We start from the raw sequence: 10,406 nt of genomic DNA, 5'->3' as shown, positions 1-10,406 counted from the left end.
CAGGAATGGTCTTCTTGCAGCTCTGTCTGGATGACACCGTATCTCATGCTCCCGCACTTCTACACATTCGTCTAAGAACTCTTCCATCACTCTCTAGGAAAGTCTGAATCTCAGACTTTAGTTTTGGATGTGGCCTTTCCTCTAATTTCTACCTCTAGGTGAGCTAATAGGTACTGCCTACAAAATCAGAATAGAAGCCAGGGTGCCTGTCTCCTCTAGGAGGATAATCAAATAGAAAAGTAAGCCAAAGCAAGCAAAAGTATTTTTATCAATTAAACAGAACCAGATTATATTTATAAGTTGTGATATATTGGATTTCTGAGTTGATATGGCTTGCAATGACCACTTTAAGAAATTATATCTTGGAGTGGGAGTTTAGGGTTAGCAGAGGCAAACTATTCTATATAGGATGGATAAACAAGGTCCTACTGTACAGCCCAGAGAGCCATATTCAGTATCCGGTGAAAAACCATAATGGAAAAGAATATAAAAAACAGAATGTATGTATGTATAACTGAATCACTTTGCTGTACAGCAGACATTAACAGAACATTGTAAATCAACTATACTTCAGTACAAAAAAAAGAAATTATATCTAACAGATGATAACTTCAGTCTCTTCTATGATGTGCTTTCTGTTAATGAGTCTTTTCATTTTTGATTCCGTTTAAAACATGAAAAACTGGGAATATGTGATTTTAAAAAAACCACCAGAGTTCATGAAGAATGGCTTGCTCTCTGGGACACGCTTCTAGAATGGACTGCATGCACTGAGCTCACTCCCCCTTTCTGCTCTCCAGTTGGAACCATGTAGTTGAAGGATGACAGTTTTTAATGGCTTTGATTTCCAAAGAGAGGAAGGCAAAGACAGAGCCACACTCACCAGGGGGATGAGGCGGCAGGAGCAGACTGAGTCGTTGAAGCCCATCCACTGCTGGTAGTCGGGGTAGTCGCCGCGCCGCAGGAAATACTGGTGGCCCTGGTAGTTGGGGCGCTCGTAGAGCATCCAGCAGCCGCTGTCCACCCGGACGGAGTTGCAGCGGCTGAAGTAGGGCTGCAGGTTGGGGCAGTCGCTGCTGCACTCGTAGCAGCGGCCGTGGAAGCCCCGGTCCTCGTAGAAGGTGATCTGCAAAATGGAAGATGTGGAAGCATGAAGCGATTTGCACCCCCGCTGAAGATGTCGCGACCCGGCAAAGGTTAAGCATCAGGTACCCAGCACTTACCTTTCCCATTTTGGAGAGAGGAAGCAGGAGGTGTTCGCTGAATGCTGTGTGCGACTAGGGGGGGGACCGCTGTATAAATAGCAGCCCTGACTGCTGCCTCTGCAGGAAATCACACAAAAGGAGCCCATTTCGGTGAGTAAGGGGATTTGCAAGCTCTCCGCCCTCCCTCCCCCTGGTCACTGCGGTTAGCTGAATGTTTACTCTTATTCTTTCTGGTAGGTTCGGGTTGTTCTAATTCACAAAAGCTTTGTTCCCACCAAAATGAAAAGTCTTTAACGTAGACGGATGAGCGAAATTCTATCCCCATGCTTTTATTTTATAGCCTAGTCTGCTTAATTGACTCCTTAACGGTAATTAAACCAAACCGTGTGTTCTGCTCAGGCACTGGTGTTTAAAAACAAAACAAAACCAAAATACTTCTTGAAAACCAGAATTTAAATAATAAGAAATCTTAAGGAAGAGGGAATCAAGTAATCTGTGAAAATGCTTTGAAAAGCGTAAAGCGTAATTCAAATTCCAGATTCTGTGATTGAAAGCAGATTGCTGTGGCCTTCCTTTCTCACATCTCCCTTGGAGCCAGCATCCTTCCTTCTGCTGGTGCTGCCCAGAGACTTGCTCGCTCTTTGGGGTCCCTGGCCTCCTTCAAATGTCCTAAGATCTATCTTTTCTCTTCACCCTGATAAACTCTTGTTCACTTGGTAAGGGTGATTTGAGTTAGTGTAAGGAGTAATGTAGAAACCCTCAAGGTACAACACCCTCTACTTCCTCAGACTTTTGAGATGCTAGACAGCACCAGACAACAGAGCATCTTGATACCAGGCCCAACAACAGAGTATCTTGATAGTATGGATTTCACAGTGTGATATGGGGACCTCTAAGGTCCCCAAGACACTTTCAAGGGGTTCATATGGTCAGAACAGTTTTCATAACAATACCAAGATGTTATTTGCCCTTTTCACTCTTATTCCTTCATAAGTGTACGGTAGAGTTTTTCCAGAGGCTATATGACATTAAAGAGATTTGGTAAAATGTAAAGCAATTCCAGTCTTTTCATTGTTTTTGCTTTGGAAAGTATGGTTATTATTCATAAAATGTTATTTATGTTAACATGTAATAGGTTTACTACCTAAGGCTCTTCCTATAAAAAGGGGAACCCACAGTGAGTAGGAGTCCCTCTATTGGAATAGAAGCAACACAGTATCCAGCAGATACCCAGGCCCTGACATGACCCTCCATGGGACGATAAAGAGTATAGGTGGCTACAGGCTGGCCCCAGTCTGTTTCATAGCCTATGTCATGTGACATGGTAGAATTCATCCTGACCTCTTGCAAAACTGGTGGCAGCACTAACAGAGCCCTGAGGCAAACAATTATATTAAGACATTTTAGGGATCAAATAAAATACCAGAAATAAAGCAGGCCGTCCCTCGGTATCCATGGGATTGCTTCCAGAACTCCTGTGGATACCAAAATCTGCAGATGCTCAAGTCCCTTATACAAAATGGAGTAGTATTTGCATATAACCTACACAATCTTCCCATATACTTTAAATCATCTCTAGATTACTTATAGTACCTACTACAATGTAAATGCTGTGTAAGTAGTTGTGAATACAGTGTAAATGATATGTAAATAGTTACCACCCTCTAGGTGGTCACAAAGCACCGAGCTGATCTCCCTGTGCTATGCGGCTGCTTCCCACAAGCTATCTATTTTACATTTGGTAGTGTGTATATGTCAATGCCACTCTCTCACTTCATCCCAGTTTACCCTTCCCCCTCCCCATGTCCTCAAGTCCATTCTCTAGTAGGTCTGTGTCTTTATTCCTGTCCTGCCCCTAGGTTCTTCAGAACCTTTTTTTTTTCGTATTCCATATATATGTGTTAGCATACGTATTTGTTTTTCTCCTTCTGACTTACTTCACTCTTTATGACAGACTCTAGGTCCATCCACCTTGCTACAAATAACTCAATTTCGTTTCTTTTTATGGCTGAGTAATATTCCATTGTATATATGTGCCACATCTTTATCCATTCATCTGTCGATGGACACTTAGGTTGCTTCCATGTCCTGGCTATTGTAAATAGTGCTGCAATGAACATCGTGGTACATGACTCTTTTGGAATTATGGTTTTCTCAGGGTATGTACCCAGTAGTAGGATTGCTGGGTCATATGGTAGTTCTATGTTTAGTTTTTTAAGGAACCTCCATACTGTTCTCCAGAGTGGCTGTATCAGTTTACATTCTCACCAACAGTGCAAGAGGGTCCCCTTTTCTCTGCACCCTCTCTAGCGTTTACTGTTTGTAGATTTTTTGATGATGGCCATTCTGACCGGTGTGAGGTGATACCTCATTGAAGTTTTGATTTGCATTTCTCTAATGATTAGTGCTGTTGAGCATTCTTTCATGTGTTTGTTGGCAATCTGTATATCTTCTTGTGAGAAATGTCTATTTAGGTCTTCTATCCATTTTTGGATTGGGTTGTTTGTTTTTTTGATATTGAGCTGCATGAGCTACTTGTATATTTTGGAGATTAATCTTTTGTCAGTTGCTTCGTTTGCAAATATTTTCTCCCATTCTGAGGGTTGTCTTTTCATCTTGTTTGTGGTTTCCTTTGCTGTGCAAAAGCTTTGAAGTTTCATTAGGTCCCATTTGTTTATTTTTATTTCCATTTCTCTAGGAGGTGGGTCAAAAAGGATCTTGCTGTGACTTATGTCATAGAGTGTTCTGCCTATGTTTTCCTCTAAGAGTTTGATAGCCTCTGGCCTTACATTTAGGTCTTTAATCCATTTTGAGTTTATTTTTTGTATATGGTGTTAGGGAGTGTTCTAATTTCATTCTTTTATGTGTAGCTGTCCAGTTTTCCCAGCCTGGTTTAGTGTCTTCAACAAGGTAATAAGCTTAAGGGTAAGGGCCATGTCACACTTCTCTATCCCCCATGATTATTTACCAATTAATTATATGGATAGAGTCCTGGAAATAAGAAAAACAGTTAAGCAAGTGATGCCCATTTTATTGCAAATTATTCTGATTTTATTTTGGAAAACAATAACTCGCCGACATGAGGTCACCTATGTGGATGTCCAGAGACACAGCCATCATTTTCTCCCACTCAGTCCTCTACCACGTCCCCTGGTTCTGATAGCCTCCACTCCTGTCTGGTCCTTGGTGACCTGGGAAAACTTGAAGGGAGGTAAAAATGGGCAGGCTGGTGTAGGCTGGCAGCAGGGAGGCCTTCCTGAGGGGAGGGGAGGTGTTAGAGCACCACTAGAGCTCTCCCGTGAAGGTCTCAGAACTTACCTTTAACTTCTAAAGGAGAGCAGCAGGAGAGATGGCCTGAGAAAGAGAACAAGAATGAAAGAAAAGGTGATGAGCAACATTTTTGTGAAGAAAAATAATGAGATTCCCAGCCACTTGTTTGCATTTTAGAAGATGGATGGGTCAATGGAATAAGACATTGGGTCCCGGATGCTGCAACACATGCTTTGTTCTGTCTCTTTGTAGTATCAGCCAACACCCCAGTCTAAAATATGTTGGAGATTAAGGGACTGAGCCAATGAGCCTTTTAGAACAAATATTTGAATACCAAGTTTAAAGTTATATACAAGTTTTTTCTTTTTCCTTTAAAAAGAACTGCAAAACTTGTTTTAAAAAAGACAGGTCTTATTTAAATTTTAAAAAATTAAAAAAAAACATTTAAAGTTCTTTAGGAACTCACGGTTAAACAAACTCGTATATCAAAATACATAGACTTGTGTGTCAAAATATTTGAATGGATCTAATATAACCCTGGTTTCTTCCAAAAACAAAATAGTTCATTTAAGAGCCATTAAGGGACTTCCCTGGTGGTCCAGTGGTAAAGAATCCGCCTTACAATGCAGGGGTTGTGGGTTTGATCCCTGGTCAGGGAACTAAGATCCCACATGCCGTGGGGCAACAAAGCCCGTGTGCCACAACTACTGAGCTCGTGTGCCTCAGCTAGAGAGCTCGTGTGCCACAACTACAGAGCCCACGTGCCCTGGAGCCTGTGTGCCACAACTAGAGAGAAGCCCGTGTGCTGCAACGAAGAGCTCTCTCATGCCTCAACTAAGACCCACCAGAGCCAAAAATAAATAAAAATAAATAATAAATAAATAAATATATTTTTTAAAAAGCTATTAAAGTTACCTGAGGCCTGTTAGAAGGTTCTGGGGAAATAGTTCATTACCCTCCCTGCCTCCCTTCCCCCATACCAATGTTTTAGTTTGTCAGCTGGGTTTTCCTGAAGCGTTTGCAGACTTCTTTCTCTGGTAACCACTTATGTGTCTCCCAGATGAAACCTCTTGAGTTCATCAGCACATCATTGACATGACCCTGCTGAAGGAAACCACATCTGCTCTCACTGAAGTAGGTAGGATTGAACCTGTAGCAAACTTTACAGCACTCACTTGGCTCATGATGATGGAAATAATAATAGTTAATAATGACAGCCTACTGTATGCAGAGTGTTTAGTGTGTTCTAGACATTGTACCAGGAATCTTATATAGAGTACATCATGTAGCTAACACAGCACAATTATTATCAGTACTTCCCCAAATATTTGAGAGATCCAGGGCAAGAGCATAAATAGAGGCCCCCTCCACCACCCCATGGACCGCCCTCCTCCCTTCTCACTCCCTCACATGTCCAAGCTCCATCCACATGCTCCGCGCCCCCCAATCCCGACCATGCCCCCCAAACAGCTGTCCTTTGAGTACCAGTGCCCTTGGGGGGGTGAGTGAAGACTCTCGCTTAGATTTTGGAAGCAAGGGTGTAAATGGAGGAAATTCTGGAGCTCCAGGTATAGGGAGTGTGGTCTAGAAGACATGTGGGCATGTCCCTGTTGTTCCACACATTCCTGTCCTATGGGGAAGATTGTATCTGGAGGAGGCCAGAGGAGGCTCTCTGAACACCCATTCCAGGCCAGGGTCCCCAGCTGACCAAGTCTAATCACATACTGATCACTATGAGAAACAAATTCAAAAAGGTACACACAGCTAGTAAGTAGAGGCACTGGGAACTGAACTCAGGTCTGTCAGCCTTGAAGGCCTAAACGACTTGTTTCTGCATTAACAATGACTTGTTTTAGAGGTTATGTTTCCAGATGTGCATAGTTTATATTTTCCCTAATTACACACTTCTCATAGTAGGTTCAATGTTGTTCTTTTTTTTTTTTACTTTGTAAAGGGCCTAGCACCAAAGTAGCACCAAAGTAGCCTGTTCTCCCTACCAACCTTGAAAATATTTGGCTTTAACAGGAATTCTGGTAAATTCTAGTGGATTCTTCAATTGACTGATTGCTGCCAGGCTGATTTCTTCAGCTTGGCTCTAGGATCTCAGCATTAACTGACTGCAAAGGGTTCCTAAATCCCTGCGTCACTGATTTGTGTGTAGCCTTCTAAGACAGCAGTAATGGGTTACTATTAAAAGGACATTGAGGATGTTCACATTTCCTTGAATTAGAGAATTTTATTTACTTTGCCCCCCTCCCTTTTTCATGAAGTCCATGTATATAGCATAACAAGGTAAAACTGATGGAGGGATGACTACTACTTATTGAGCTTCTTTACAGGAAGCTCAATTTATTCTTTACAGGAAGCTCATTTATTCCTCATAAGAACATGCAAGTGGGAAAACTGAGGCTTAGGGAGCATAAGTAACTTGCTCAAGGTCACACAGCCATTAGGCGGTCAAGCCAGAAACCATGTCCATAGACCTCAAGGCCTACATTGGTAACCATTGAGATGCTCTACCTTGAAACCTAATACAGTCTTAAAGAATCAGAGCTGCAAGGAAACATGGAGCTCCTCTTGTCCACACCCCTTATTTTATAGAGAAGAAAACTTGTGGCACACTGAGCTTTCTTAGATAAAAGGCTGTTTTCTAAACCCCTAAGTTCACTAGATTAAAGCAAAACAAAACAAAACCTCAGGTTAAAATCATTTTCAGTGAGACGACTCACCTGGGTTTTCCTTTTCTTAAAAAAAAGCAGAGCTCATATTTCATTAGTCACCCAACAAAGGACAACACACTAGCGGCAAAACAACAAATCTTTCTGTATATTTGGTATTGGTAAGAGCCACAGCAGTTTAATAATATGTGTATCTTCATATTTATATGAAGATTTATAATTTATACCATATGTTCCTTCAGCAAGAAGGAATCTTATTTATTACTTAAGGTTATGTGCCGGGCATTATTATTTTTAAACAGCTTTGTTGAGATATAATTCACATACCATATAGTTTACCCATTTAAAGTGTATAATTCAGTGGTTTTAGTATAGTGACAGTTATGTGCAGCCATCACCACAGTGAATTTTAGAGCATGCTCATCCCACAGGGAGAAGTCCTGTACCCTTTAGTTTTCATTCCTTTATCCACCCATCCCCCATACCTAAGCAACCCATGAATCCACTTACCGTCTCTAGATTTGCCTATTCAGGTTATTTCATATAAATGAATCCTATAATATGTGGTCTTATGTGACTGGCTTCTTTCACTTAGCCTAATGTTTTCAAGGTTCATCCATGTTGTAGCATGTATCAGTACATCATTCCTTTAAATGGCCAAATAATATTCCATTGTTTGGATATATCACATTTCATTTGTCCAATCATCCACTGATAGACATTTGGGTTGTTTTCACCTTCTGGCTACTGTGAATTGTGCTGCTATGAACATTCATGTATACGTTTTTTAAATAAATTTATTTGTTTATTGGCTGCTTTGGATTTTCATTGCTGGGCGCGGGCTTTCTCTAGTTGCGGCGAGCGGGGGCTAATCTTCGTTGCAGTGCGCACACTTCTCTTTGTGGTGGCTTCTCTTGTTGCAGAGCATGAGCTCGAGGCATGTGGGCTTCAGTAGTTGTGGCACATGGGCTCAGTAGTTGTGGCTTGTGGGCTCTAGAGTGCAGGCTCAGTAGTGGTGGCGCATGGGCTTAGTTGCTCCACAGCAAGTGGGATCTTCCTTAATCAGGGCTTGAACCCGTGTCCCCTGCATTGGCAGGCAGATTCTTAACCATTGCACCACCAGGGAAGTGCCCATGTATACATTTTTGTTTGAATACCCATTTTCAATTCTTTGGAGTATAAACATCAGAGTGGAATTGCTGAGTCATATAACTCTATTTAACTATTTGAGGAAATACCAAACCATTTTCCATGGTGGCTGCAACATTTTCCATTCCCACCAGCTATTCATGAGAGTTCCAATCTCTCCACGTCCTTACTAACATTTGTTATTTTCTGTTTTATTTTTTCCTAAAATTATTATAACCATCCTAGTGGGTATTAAGTGCTACCCCACTGTGGTTTGATTTGAATTTCCCTAATGACTAATAATGCTGAACATCTTCAGTAGCTTCTTGGCTATTTGTATATCTTCTTCATAAAGATGTATATTCAAATCCTTTGCCCATTTTTAAATTATGTTGTTTATCTTTCTGTTGTTGTTTTAAGAGTTTTTATATATTCTGGATACTAGACTCTTACCAGATAAAAAGTTTGTAAATATTTTCTCCCATTCAGTTGGCTGTCTTTTCACTTTCTTGATAGTATCCTTTGATTCATAAAAGGTTTTAATTTTGATGAAGTCCAATTTATTATTTTTATTGTTGTTGCTTTTGCTTTTCATCATATGTAAGATATCATTGCCTAATAAAATATCACAAAGATGGGGCTCCCCTGGTGGAGCAGTGGCTGAGAGTCCACTTGCCGATGCAGGGGACGTGGGTTCGTGCCCCGGTCCAGGAAGATTCCACGTGCTGCGGAGTGCCTGGGCCCGTGAGCCATGGCCGATGGGCCTGCACGTTTGGAGCCTGTGCTCTGCAACGGGAGAGGCCACAACAGTGAGAGGCCTGCATACCGCCAAAAGAAAAAAAAAAAAAAGATGTATGTCTCTGTTTTCTTCTAAGAGTTTTATAGTTTGAGTTCTTTGATTTATTTTGAGTTAATTTTTATATGTGGTATGAAATGAAGGTCTAACTTTATTCTTTTGCATTTGGATATCCAGTAGTCCCAGCACCATTTGTTGCAAAAGCTATTCTTTCCCCATTGAATGGTCTTAGCACCCTTGTCAAAAATCAGTTGAGCATAGACATATGGGTTTATTTCTAGACTCTCAAGTCTATTCCATTCATCTTTATGTCTACCCTGTGCCAGTACCCTGTTGTCTTGATTACTGTTGCTTTGTTGTAAGTTTTGAAATTAAGAAGTGTGAGTACTCCTACTCTGTTCTTTTTTCAAGAATGTTTCGGCTATTGTGGGTCCCTTGCAATTCCATATGAATTTTAAAATTAGCTTTGCAATTTCTATAAAGAAGTTAACTGGGACAGAGCACTATTTTTGCTTATGTAAATTTGTGAAAAGAATTAGCATCTGGGAGAGCAGCTCTACTCTAGTGGAAAGAAATGTCAGAGGTATGCAGGATAATAAATATTCTTACTTCACTCTGCATAGTTGAGTCTTCCATAATTGAATCTTGATAAAAGTTCATACTGGAGTCCAAAATAAAGATGACTATACTGTACTGTTGAATTTGAAGAAACCCTGAGAATACATTAATTTCTTACATTTATATTTGTGCATACATTTAAAGATAACAAAGTGTGTTCACAATCTTTCCCCAGCTTTTCATCTTAGTTATTCTGGAAATTAGTGAGACAGGAATTTATTATCACCTGTAGTTTTCAATAAGGCAATTTAGGCACAGAGAGAATAAGAAATGACTTGCTCAAAGAGATAAGCTAGGAAGTGGAGTAACCAACCATCCTAGTTTACCTGAGACTGAGGGGCATTTTATTAGTAAGTAGCAGAGGCAGGATAACAGCTCAGGCCCTTTAACTCTTTTTTAAAATAATTAATTAATTAATTAATTAATTTTTGGCTGAGTTGGGTCTTTGTTGCTGTGTGTGGGCTTTCTCTGGTTGCGACAAGCCCCAGGTCCTTTAACTCTTAATTTAACACTTCTCCCAGATGACCTCATCATGCGTACTTGACCTTCTCTACTTTGGGAATTCCGCTTAAAACTTCTCTTTTCACTCAGCTTTTCTTAACTAATCTTATCTGAAACTTCAGCTGCCCTAACCTCTCCAGCAATCCTTTGTCTTTGGTATCCCAGCCACAACTGGTTCTATATTTTCTCCTGTGTGTGGGTTTCATAGTT

At 40.8% G+C, this 10,406-nt stretch overlaps 1 protein-coding gene across 1 annotated transcript in view; it reads right to left on the bottom strand.

Annotated features, from left to right (window-relative positions):
- Nucleotides 1-1,232, bottom strand: part of LOC103086759 (gamma-crystallin B) — a 2,249-nt gene extending 1,017 nt beyond the window's left edge. The window contains exons 1-2 of the mRNA XM_007463651.1: nucleotides 1,224-1,232; nucleotides 884-1,126 (exon numbers count right to left, since the gene is read on the bottom strand). Of these exons, the coding sequence (XP_007463713.1) occupies nucleotides 884-1,126; nucleotides 1,224-1,232 (252 nt within the window). The remainder of the gene's footprint in view (nucleotides 1-883; nucleotides 1,127-1,223) is intronic.
- Nucleotides 1,233-10,406: the final 9,174 nt, after the last annotated feature.

This window comes from Lipotes vexillifer, unplaced genomic scaffold (assembly GCF_000442215.2).
Source record: "Lipotes vexillifer unplaced genomic scaffold, Lipotes_vexillifer_v1.1 scaffold678, whole genome shotgun sequence".
Lineage (NCBI taxonomy): Eukaryota > Metazoa > Chordata > Mammalia > Artiodactyla > Lipotidae > Lipotes > Lipotes vexillifer.
This window is presented reverse-complemented; position numbering and strand designations above follow the sequence as displayed.